Source organism: Bubalus bubalis, chromosome 5 (assembly GCF_019923935.1).
Source record: "Bubalus bubalis isolate 160015118507 breed Murrah chromosome 5, NDDB_SH_1, whole genome shotgun sequence".
Taxonomy (NCBI): Eukaryota; Metazoa; Chordata; class Mammalia; order Artiodactyla; family Bovidae; genus Bubalus; species Bubalus bubalis.
Genome location: NC_059161.1, coordinates 131,338,748 through 131,349,244, shown reverse-complemented (window position 1 = coordinate 131,349,244; position 10,497 = coordinate 131,338,748). Strand labels below are relative to the sequence as shown.

At 49.7% G+C, this 10,497-nt stretch overlaps 1 protein-coding gene across 1 annotated transcript; it reads right to left on the bottom strand.

The window, feature by feature from the left end:
• Window positions 1–3,741: 3,741 nt before the first annotated feature.
• Window positions 3,742–4,770, bottom strand: LOC123465824 (keratin-associated protein 5-4-like). Its single transcript, XM_045165869.1, has one exon. The coding sequence runs from the start codon at window positions 4,351–4,353 to the stop codon at window positions 3,742–3,744; it is 612 nt and encodes a 203-aa protein (XP_045021804.1). The 5' UTR covers window positions 4,354–4,770.
• Window positions 4,771–10,497: the final 5,727 nt, after the last annotated feature.

Genomic DNA, 10,497 nt, shown 5'->3' with positions numbered 1-10,497 from the left:
CTGTTTAGGGGTACGCCACTGTGTGCGTGGACCACATTTTGTTTATCCATTCACCAGTTGATGGACATTTGCTTATTTCCATTTTTTGGCCATTATGAATAATGCTATGATGAGCATTATTGCACAGATTTTTGTGTGACGTGTTTTCCACTATCTTGGGCATATACCTAGCGATAGCATTTCTGGAGCGTGTGGCAATTCTGTATTTAACATTTGGTGAACTGCCAAACTGGTTTTCGGAGTAATCGCGCCATTTACTTCTTCAGTCAGCCATGCACAGGGCTCGACGTCTCCAGTGCTCACCGGCACTTGTTACTGCCTGTTTTTCTGATGATATCCACCCGAAAGGGCATGAGGTGCTATCTCACTGTGGTTTTGATTTGTGTCTTCCTGATGACTAATGATGTTGAGCATCTTTTCATGTGCTTATTAGCCATCTGTGTATCTTCTTTGGAGAAACATCTATTCAGATCCTTTGCTAATCGGGTTATTTATCTTCCTTTTTGGGGAGTGAGAGTTCTTTCTATATTCTGAATATAAGGCAGTTGTCAAATATCTGATTGGCAAATATTTTATCTCTACATTGTCTTTTTACTTTTTGATTTCCGTCCTTTGAAGCTCAAAATCTTTTTATTTTGATGCAGTCTGATTTATATAATTTTTTTTTTTTTTTTGCTTATGCTTTTGCTGTCAAAAGCTCCCCTCATAGCTCAGTTGGTAAAGAATCTGCCTGCAATGCAGGAGACCCTGGTTTGATTCCTGGGTCTGGAAGATCCGCTGGAGAAGGGATAGGCTACCCACTCCAGTATTCTTGAGTTTGCCTTGTGACTCAGCTGGTAAAGAATCCACCTGCAATGCAGGAGACCTGGGTTCCATCCCTGGGTTGGGAAGCTCCCCTGGAGAAGGGAAAGGCTGCCCACTCCAGTATTGTGGCCTGGAGAATTCCATGGACTATGCAGTCCATGGAGTCGCAAAGAGTTGGACACGACTGAGCGACTTTCACTTTCACTTTGCTGTCCTATCTAATATTCATTGTCTAATATAAGATCACAAAGACTTACTCTATCTTTTTTTCTAAGAGCTTTATAGTTTCTAGTTTTGGCTTTTATGATTAGGTCATGGATCCATTTCAAGGCTTTTTTTTTTTTTGTACATGTGATTTGAGATAAAGGTTCAACTGTATTCTTTTGCGTGTGGTCACTACTTGTCTCAGCACTGTTCATTGAAAAGACTTTGCATTGAATGATTGTGGCACCGTTGTTGAAAATCAGTTGCCCATAATTTGAAGGATTTGTCTCTAGACTCAGTTCTGTTCCATTGATCTATGTCTACCCTTATGCAGTTTCACACAGCTCTATTACTATAGCTTTTGATGCATAATTTATTATTTTTCGCTGGGCTGCGTCTCTGGCCGCGCTTGGTCTCTCTGGTCGCAGCAGCTCCTGCGGTACTCGGGCCTCTCCTGGCAGCGCAGACTCGAGGCGCGTGGGCTTTGTAGTTGCCGCAGGCGGGCTCAGCACTTGTCGGGCACGGGCTTAGTTGCTCCGAGGCACGTGGGCTCTTCCAGCACCAGGGGTCAGAGCCGGGTTTCCTGCACTGGCAGGTGGGTTCCTATCCACCGTACCACCAGACAAGTCCTACTGTAACCCTGTAATACATCGGAAATTGGGAAACGTGAGTCCTCCAAGTTAGATTTTCTTTGTCAAGATTGCTTTGACTATCTGCAGATCCTTGAATTTCCATATGCACTTTAGGGTCAACTTGTCACTTTCTGCAAAAAGCAACGTGGGATTTTGAAAGGGATTATGTTAAATCTGCAGAGTTTTGAAATACTGTCATTCTAACAATATTATGTCTCCTGATACAGGACCACTGGATAGCTTTCCATTTATTTTGGCTTTCTTTAACTTCTTTCAATGGTGTTTTGCAGTTTTGCACTTCAGTTAAGTTTATTAAGTTGTTTTGTTATTTTCCATGATATTGTCTTCTTAATTTAAATTCTGATGGCTCATTGCTGGTATACAGAAATATAGTTGATTTTTTGTATATTTGATGTTGTCTCCTGTGGCCTGCTGAATTTATTTCTTAGCTCTAATAATTGTGTGTGTGTGTGTAGTCCTTAGGATTCTCCATACACAAGGTATTGTCTTCTATGAATAGAGGCTGTTTTACCTTTTCCTTCCCAGTGTGGATGACTGTTATTTCTTTCATTGTTTATTCTTAAAATTTTATTGTTTATTTTATTTTTGGCAGTGTTGGGCCTTCTGCTGCAGGTGGGCTCTCTCGGGTTGCAGTGCGTGGGCTTCTCATCGCAGTGGCCTCTTGTTGCGGAGCACAGGCTCTAGGGTGCTTGGGCTTCTGTAGTCGTGGTGCATGGGCTCAGTTGCTCTGAGGCACGTGGGATCTTCCAAGACCAGGGATTCAACCCGTGTCTCCTACATTGACAGGTGGATTGTCTACCACTGAGCCACCAGGGAAGCTCATGGCTGTTGCCTCCTGCTCTGGCTTCTTACCCTGGCTAGGACGTCAGAGTGATGCTGAGCAGACATGGGGCGCGTGGATGCCCTTTGCTTGCTCCAGATCTTCCGGAAGGTGTCCAGGCTCTCACAGCAGGTGTGATGTCAGCTGGGGGTTTTTGGCAGGTGACCTTCATCAGGTCCCCTTCCGTTCCTCCTCCAGCCCCACCCCTGTTGAGATCCGAGAGTGGTTGGTTCTCACTGACTCTGAGCCCAGCGGTGGGGAGAGAGCTCCTTGTTCCATGCTGAGCCGGGCCGACACTGGTCTCTGAAACAGGACAGTCTATATCTTTGCAACTTCTCAGGAGCTCAGCTCGTTTTCGTCACCTCTTTCTCTCCAGGCTTGACCCCTGCTCTGGGGCCTGGGCGGTGCACAGCCCACCCAATAGACCTTTTTCTGGACATTGAGGGCAAATGTCTCCTCCTCCTCCAAGCACATCCTCTCTGGGGAAGGAGCTGCATCCCTGATGCCAGCAAGGACAACCTGAATCCTGAATCCCATTCACTCAGAGGGTACCCCGCCTCTGCTAATAAGAGTCTTCCATTCGCTCTCCATCAATTCTTCGCTCACTCACACACGCACTCAGTGGTCCCTCCACTCATTAATTTACCTAATGTCTGTGGAATGACCGCTGAGCCCGGCACTGGGGTGAGAGCAGCGAAGGGCCTGGGGAGCTGATCGATTAGGCAGCAGGAGCAGGAAACACGATTGATTTCGCTAACAAGACAGGCTGGAAGGAAAACCACAGTGAGACCAAGGTCTGTGGGTGGAGGATTTATTTATTGGTGCACCCAGACCCATTGTGGGTCTTAATGCACTTGTTTTAATCAGGTGGGTTATTGGAGACACACTTATGGGAGTGATAAAGCTCCTGGCAAACAGAGAAAGACACAGGCTTGGTGCCTGGCATGGAAGAATTAGGGATGGAAGCTTCGGCCACCTCCCTGACCTGTGAGCCATTCTCAGGGTGAATCTGGCTCAGGCATTAGGGTGTGTGGGTAGAAGGCGCAAAAGTGTCTGGGGCACGGGACCCCCCTCTCAGGGAATGTGTGTGGGCGAACTTCATGCCTTTCCCTCAGGTTCTGGGGAGGAGTCTGGAGCCAGGAGACTCTAGCTGTCCATCACCTGGACAGGAACTGCTTGGGGATGATCCAGGACACGTCTACAGGCGCTCGATGGGAAGCCCACACCCTCAGGAGCCACCTGAAGTCTTCAGTCAGAGCCTCAGATCTTACACTGGCAGCAAACAGGGACACAGCAGCTGGACTGGGAGCAGCAGGGTCTGCAACAGCTGGACTGGGAGCAGCAAATGGGGACACAGCAGCTGCACTGGGAGCAGCAGGGTCTGCAACAGCTGGACTGGGAGCAGCAAACGGGGACACAGCAGCTGGACTGGGAGCAGCAAGGTTTGCAGCAGCTGGACTGGGAGCAGCCACATGAGCCACAGCCCCCCTTGGAGCCCCCACACGAGCCGCAGCCCCCCTTGGAGCCCCCACACGAGCCGCAGCCCCCCTTGGAGCCCCCACACGAGCCGCAGCCCCCCTTGGAGCCCCCACAGGAGCCACAGCCCCCCTTGGAGCCCCCACACGAGCCGCAGCCCCCCTTGGAGCCCCCACACGAGCCGCAGCCCCCCTTGGAGCCCCCACACGAGCCGCAGCCCCCCTTGGAGCCCCCACAGGAGCCACAGCCCCCCTTGGAGCCCCCACACGAGCCGCAGCCCCCTTTGCCACAGCTGGAGCAGGAGCAGGCTGGCACACAGCAGCACACGGGCTTGCAGCAGCAGACGGGCACACAGCAGCTGGAGCCGCAGCCTCCGGAACAGCCAGAGCAGCCCATGGTTCTGGTGGGTTGAGGGTGGAGTAGGTCAGAGGAGCAGGTGGAGAGAGAGAAGGTGCTCAGTGTGGGGCCTCCTGGGCCAGGAGCCTCTATATACCTGCCGGGTGTTTATACTCAACACATGACTTCCTCTTGTGTGTTTACCTCTTTCAAACACACACGTTATTCTTAAACTCTTTACAGTCCCATGAGCCCCCAGTAGCTCACACCGAGGTCTGCTTCCTTGATTTCTAAATGTGGTTTCCTCCTTAGGGTGTTTCTCTTTGTAAACAGAGCCTGTGCTCCCAGCTCAGGGAGCCCTGAGGTCTGACCACCCCAGGCGGCGAGTCACATCCTTGGTTTTCCTGTTTCTGCTCATCGATAAACCTCTGTAAGTTTCTATTTCTCTTCTTAAAGATCAGTTGGTGTCATTTCTGTAAATAAAATTATTGAGCAGAAAAATAAAAGACTACTTATAGTTCCCAAATCCCGACACTGCCAGTCTCAATATTTTGTTGAATTTGAGAAGCAGGATTTGAAGTCCTTTGCCTTTCTGGCCTTCCTGCCTTCCCTCTGCTCAGTTCATCCCCCCAAACATGAATTAGACCCCCTATTCTTCTCTTCACAGGACCTGGCTTCACAAACTGCTATGACGCCTCCTACGCTTTTTAGCTTTCTTCAGTCCATTTTTATAAAAATCCCATGAATCAACTGACATAGTGCACACTGACTGTCTTTGAGGGCTGTGAAGATAGTTTGGGTGGATTGGCCACCATTTGGTTAGACATCTTCTCCGATGGAACTTCATTTTCTAGGATTGATTTTGATTTTCCTACTGAGGTGACAGTTACATCCAGAGATGTGATTCAAGTGCTTTGAATCCGCGACCCCAGCAGTTTCGCTCACAGGCTGTGATGTGACTGCCCCCTGGTCGCGCTGGCTGGTGTCCATCATGCAGGGTCTCTGGCCCTTCCAGCCCCAGTCCCCAGGCCCACAGCCCCCTCCCTTCTGACTGGTGTTCCTGTAGTTGGAGGCACATAAACGATATCATAAGCATATGTCCTGGCTTCTTTGACTTAGCATCTTGTCCTGTGTCTCAGAGACGTGCGTGAACTTTTATTTATTTTTGTGTTTTCGTGCATGAACTTTTAATCGCCAGGAAGTGTCCCAGGTGGAAGTGTGCTCCCGGGGACCCTCTCACCCCCTTTTTCGCAGACGCCGGCATTGTGCCCGGCACTGGGCCGCGACGCACAGGACTCCTGTGAACGGCTCGCGCTGTTTCTGTTTTGCTGGCGCGTGACTGATGTACAGTGTTGCTCGTTTCAGGTACACAGCATCGGGATTCAGTTACATGTGTGTATGCATGCGTCTTTCTGAGAATGTGTCTTGTTTGCTTCGGTTACACGTGTAGACGTGGGCTTGTGGACTGTGGGTGGGGGACTGCGGCAAGGGTTTAACTTCATCAGAGCCTGATGGTTTCCATGACACTCATGCCTTTTTCAACCTTGCTGGTGGGTCTGAGCATACAGCGACTCCCTGTCTCCCCTTATATTTGCAGATTTAAAAAATCTGCAGTGTTCCCATGGGTGGGCAGTGATAGCTCACGTTTGCCTCGATTTGCGTCTCTCTGGTGACTCAGGTTGTCGAGCACCTTCCCACATGTTTACTGGCCATTTGTATACTCTGGAAAAAAACATTCGTTCTGTTTTGGGGCCAATTTTATTGTGGGTTTTTATTTGTTTTTCTTTTTTTCCATGATTGATTTATTGGAATTCTCACAAATTATATCTAAATAAACTCTGTGTGTGTGTGTATATATATATATATATTTCTCCTATTATTTGCTTTGCCTCATTATTGTCTTGATATCTTTTTTCAATTTACAGATTACCTTGATGCAGACCATTTTTAAAGTCTATGTTGAATTCATTACAATATTGCTGCTGTTTTTTGTTTTGGCTTTTTGGCTGTGAAGCAAGCGGAGTCTTAGGTCCCTGACCAGGGATCAAACCCACACCCCCTGCATTGGAAGGCGAAGTCTGAACCACTCGACCGCCTGGGAAGTCTGTTTCTTGATATCTTAACAGCATTCTTTGACAGGTTTTTTTTTTTTTTTTTTTTACTTTCATGATCTAATTGAACACTTTTTATCTTTGATGGTTAGTATGCCTTCTTCTGAGCCCTCTGAAAAATCTGCTAGCTTTCCTTCTAGGAGCGTCCATTTTTGTTTTTACGTTTAGTTCTGTGATGGATGGCAAACTCGATTTGTATGAGTGAGTGTCAGCAGGGGTTCATTTCCCTCACACTCACCTGACTGCCTCAGCATCTGGGGCTGCAAAGACACGACAGGCATGGGGGATAAACTGCATCGCAGCAGGGGGGCGACGGGAGCAGACTCATTCTAGAAATGGCTGGCTGGGCGGTGGATGCTTTCAGGACTTGAAGGCCCTCCTCACCCCTGGGGTAACCAGACCCGAGGAACTGAACCTGGGCCACGCGGGCTGGGCAGGGGGGTGGGTGCCGAGGGGGCTCCTGGGCATGCGTCCCAGTTCTTGAAGGAGGTTCAGGCGTTGGGGAGCCGCTCTCAAATGGGGGGGGCGATGGGGATGGAGCCAGGACTCCACAGGCGGCATGGGTTCCTTCTGTCCCACCAGCTCCTCTCAGTTCTGCTGTTGAAACACATCAGGGATCTGGCTGGCTTCCCTGGTGGCTCAGACAGTAAAAGCGTCTGCCTGCCATGCGGGAGACCCAGGTTCGATCCCTGGGTGGGGAAGATCCCCTGGAGAAGGAGATGGCAACTCACTCCAGTACCGTTGCCTGGAAGATTCCATGGTCGGAGGTGCCTGGTGGGCTGCAGTCCATGGGGTTGCAGAGTCGGACACGACTGAGCGACTTCACTTCTTTCACTACCTTCACGCCGCCACCGACACGCACAGCGCTTTCTGCACACCGGCTCCCCCTCCAGTCACTCTGAACATCCACGCGGCTAATCAAAACCCCTGTGACAGCCGAGCTCTCATAGGGGGAGAGTGCAGATTCCCTGCCTGCAGGTGTGGCCCCTGCAAGGCCTTGGAGAGGCTTGCGCTTAGAGTGGGTACGTTTTAGTTGGAATCTCGGCGTCCTTGGCCGCTCTGCCACCTTCTAAGTGTTTTCACTGACCAGTTGGGCTTGAGAATTCTGTGTCTCCCCAGCTTTATGGACTTTCTTCTGAGAAATGGAGTATTCCTGCCATTTCAGTAAACAAGGATGTCACAGTCATCAAAAGTTCCAGCCCCCAAATGTGAATTTCTGAGCCCTGAGGGCACCCAGGAAGGAGGGCAACCCTTGCCATCTGGTAACCAACCAGGCTGCGGCCCCACCTTCCATGAGCTCCGAGGCGCTCAGGACGCTGGCCCCAGACGGCTGAGATGCACGCGAGAGGAACGACTTCAGTGAGCCCAGACTCTCGCATCTTCCCATACCTAGAATAGCACTGAATCCCTTAGCTTGAGATATCTGATTTTAATTCACAAAAATACTTTTGATCTTCAGATGACCGGGCCCTTGTTGCAAACTTGTATTAACCTGACTCCTCCCCCTGCCTCCAAGGAACAGTTCTCTCAGGATTGCTTGAGATGCTGCCTCGCAGGCTTAAGTCCTAAAAATTTCCACCTAGTAAATAAAGCATAACTCTCAACTTTGAGGTTGTGACCAGTTCTTAAGCGGATTCTTCAGACTTCCCCTCTGACTGTAAAGCAAGCAGTCCTTCAAACGCCACGTTTTTCTCCAAATGCTTTGCTGGTTGCAGCCGCAGCCACTCCCCGTGGCAGCACGGTGCTGTCTGCGCTCTCCCCGGAGATGCAGGGGCTTCGCCAGGGGCTGGGGGGCGGCGGCCGGCCTGTCCTGCCAGTTTCCTTCCCGCGCCCGCCCCGGACCCTGAGCTGCCCCACAGCTCTGCGCGTTTGTCCGTCCGCCGGGACGGAGCGTGCCTTCTTGCCGGTGCGGGTCACGCCGGCTCTGCCCGGCCCCTCACCGTGGGGCTCGGCGGGAGCACCCCTGGGCACCCCGCAAGAAGGAGGAGCGATGCGGCCTCGCGTCAGTCCCGCTCGGGCGGCTCAGTGGCCACGCGGAGCTTCCAGGGGACCCGCCAGCTCCACCATTGCCCACCCGCTGCCTGCCGGGCTCCCAAAGGCGGGCAGGGCCTGCCAACAGCCCTAATTCAGCCTCTGTCTGTACTTGGGGTGGGTTTTCGACTTGGTAGTCTTAAGCCCGTCCTTTTTACTCTAATGTGCATTTCAGGGTATCCATTTTTCTCCAAGTGCTGATTTGGTTGCCTTCAGTAAACTCCATACATAGCGATTCATTATCTTTGCCTAGATTCATTATTTCATGAGTGATACAGGACGTTGAGTTTCTGATCCTATGATTTCTCCCCATTTATAAGCTGGAATTCTTCCTTTCATTTTATGATTACCATGAGATAGAGTTTGTGTATGAAAAATTGGATAAACCTACTCATGTTTAATGAATCAGTTCTCAGCCTCCTCCAAAGGCCAGCTAGTAGGGTTTGCATTTTGCATATTTTTTCTGTAAATGAAAAAAGGATACGATTGATAAATACATAAAAATTGCTTCTGTTGTCCGCTGTGTGAGCACATGCATTAGATCCACACATTGTGAAATGGTTCCAACAATCCAGCTAATTTACACACCTGTCACCTCACATAGCCACCCTTCTCCTGTGATGAGAACACTTGATAATTTACTGTCTTAACAAAGTTCAAGCATTTAATACATTATTAACTATAGTCACCACGCTGTACATCAGAAGCCAGAACTTACCTGTCTTGTAGCTGAATGCTTGTACCTTTTAACCAACAGGTCCCTGTTTCCGTCACCTCCCCAGTCCCTGGGAGTGTGTGTGTTAGTCACTCAGTCATGTATGACTATTTGCAACCTCATAGACTATAGCCTGCCAGGCTCCTCTGTCCCCAGGATTCTCCAGGCAAGAATACGGGAGTGGGTTGCCATTCCCTTCTCCAGGAGATCTTCCCAACACAGGGATCGAACTTGGGTCTCCTGCATTGCAGGCAGATTCTTTACCACCTGAGCCACCAGGGAAGCCCAGTGCCTGGAAACCACCACTCTACTCTCTGTTACCATGAGTTCAGGTGGTTTAGAGTCCTCATGTGAATGAGATCTCACAGCGTTTGTCTTTTTACGTGTGGCTTATTTCACTTAGCACAGTGCCCTCCAGGCTCATCCATGTTGCTACACATGGCAGGATTTCCTCCTTTTGTAAGGCTGTATACTGTTTCATTGGGCTTCTCTGGTGGTTCAGTGGTAAAGAATCTGCTGCCAATGCAGAAGATTCGAGTTTGATCCCTGGGTCGGGAAGATCCCCTGGAGGAGGAAATGGCAACCAGCTCCAGTGCTCTTGCCTGGAGAATCCCATGGACAGAGGAGCCTGGTGGGCTACAGTCTGTGGGGTCACAGAGAGTCGGACACGACCTAGGGAGTCAGCAGCAGTATACCGTTCCGGTATGCGTATGAACCACCTCAGGTTTCTGAGATGTAACCACACGCGTTCATCTGTTGATGGACACCTAGGTTGCTTCTGTATCTTGGCTGTTGTGCTTAATGCTGCATGACCACGGGTGTGCAGATAGCTCTTTGATATACTACGCTCATTTCTTTTGGAAACAATTCCAGATGTGGCATGCTGGATTGTATGGAAGTTCTAGTTTTAATTTTTTGAGGGACCTCCCTGCTGCTCTCCATAAGGGCTGCACCAAGTTACATTCCCATGACCAACACATAGGGCCCCCTTTCCTCCACATCCTCACCAAGTTCCTGCTCTCTTATCTTGATGATGGCCATTCTGAGAGGTGCAGAGGGGGACCTCATTGTGGTTTTGACCTGCATCTCACTGATGGCCATTCTGAGAGGTGCAGAGGGGGACCTCACTGTGGTTTTGACCTGCATCTCACTGATGGTTAGTGATGTTGAGCACTTTTTGCAGTGTACCTATTGGCCTTTTGTATGTCTTCTTGTAAAAATATCTGTTCATGCTCTCTGCCCATTTTTAATTCAATTGTTTGTATTTTGCTATTGAGTCGTGTAAGTTCCTTATATGTTTATACTAACCCCTTATCAGATAAATGATTTGCAAGCATTTCCTCCAGT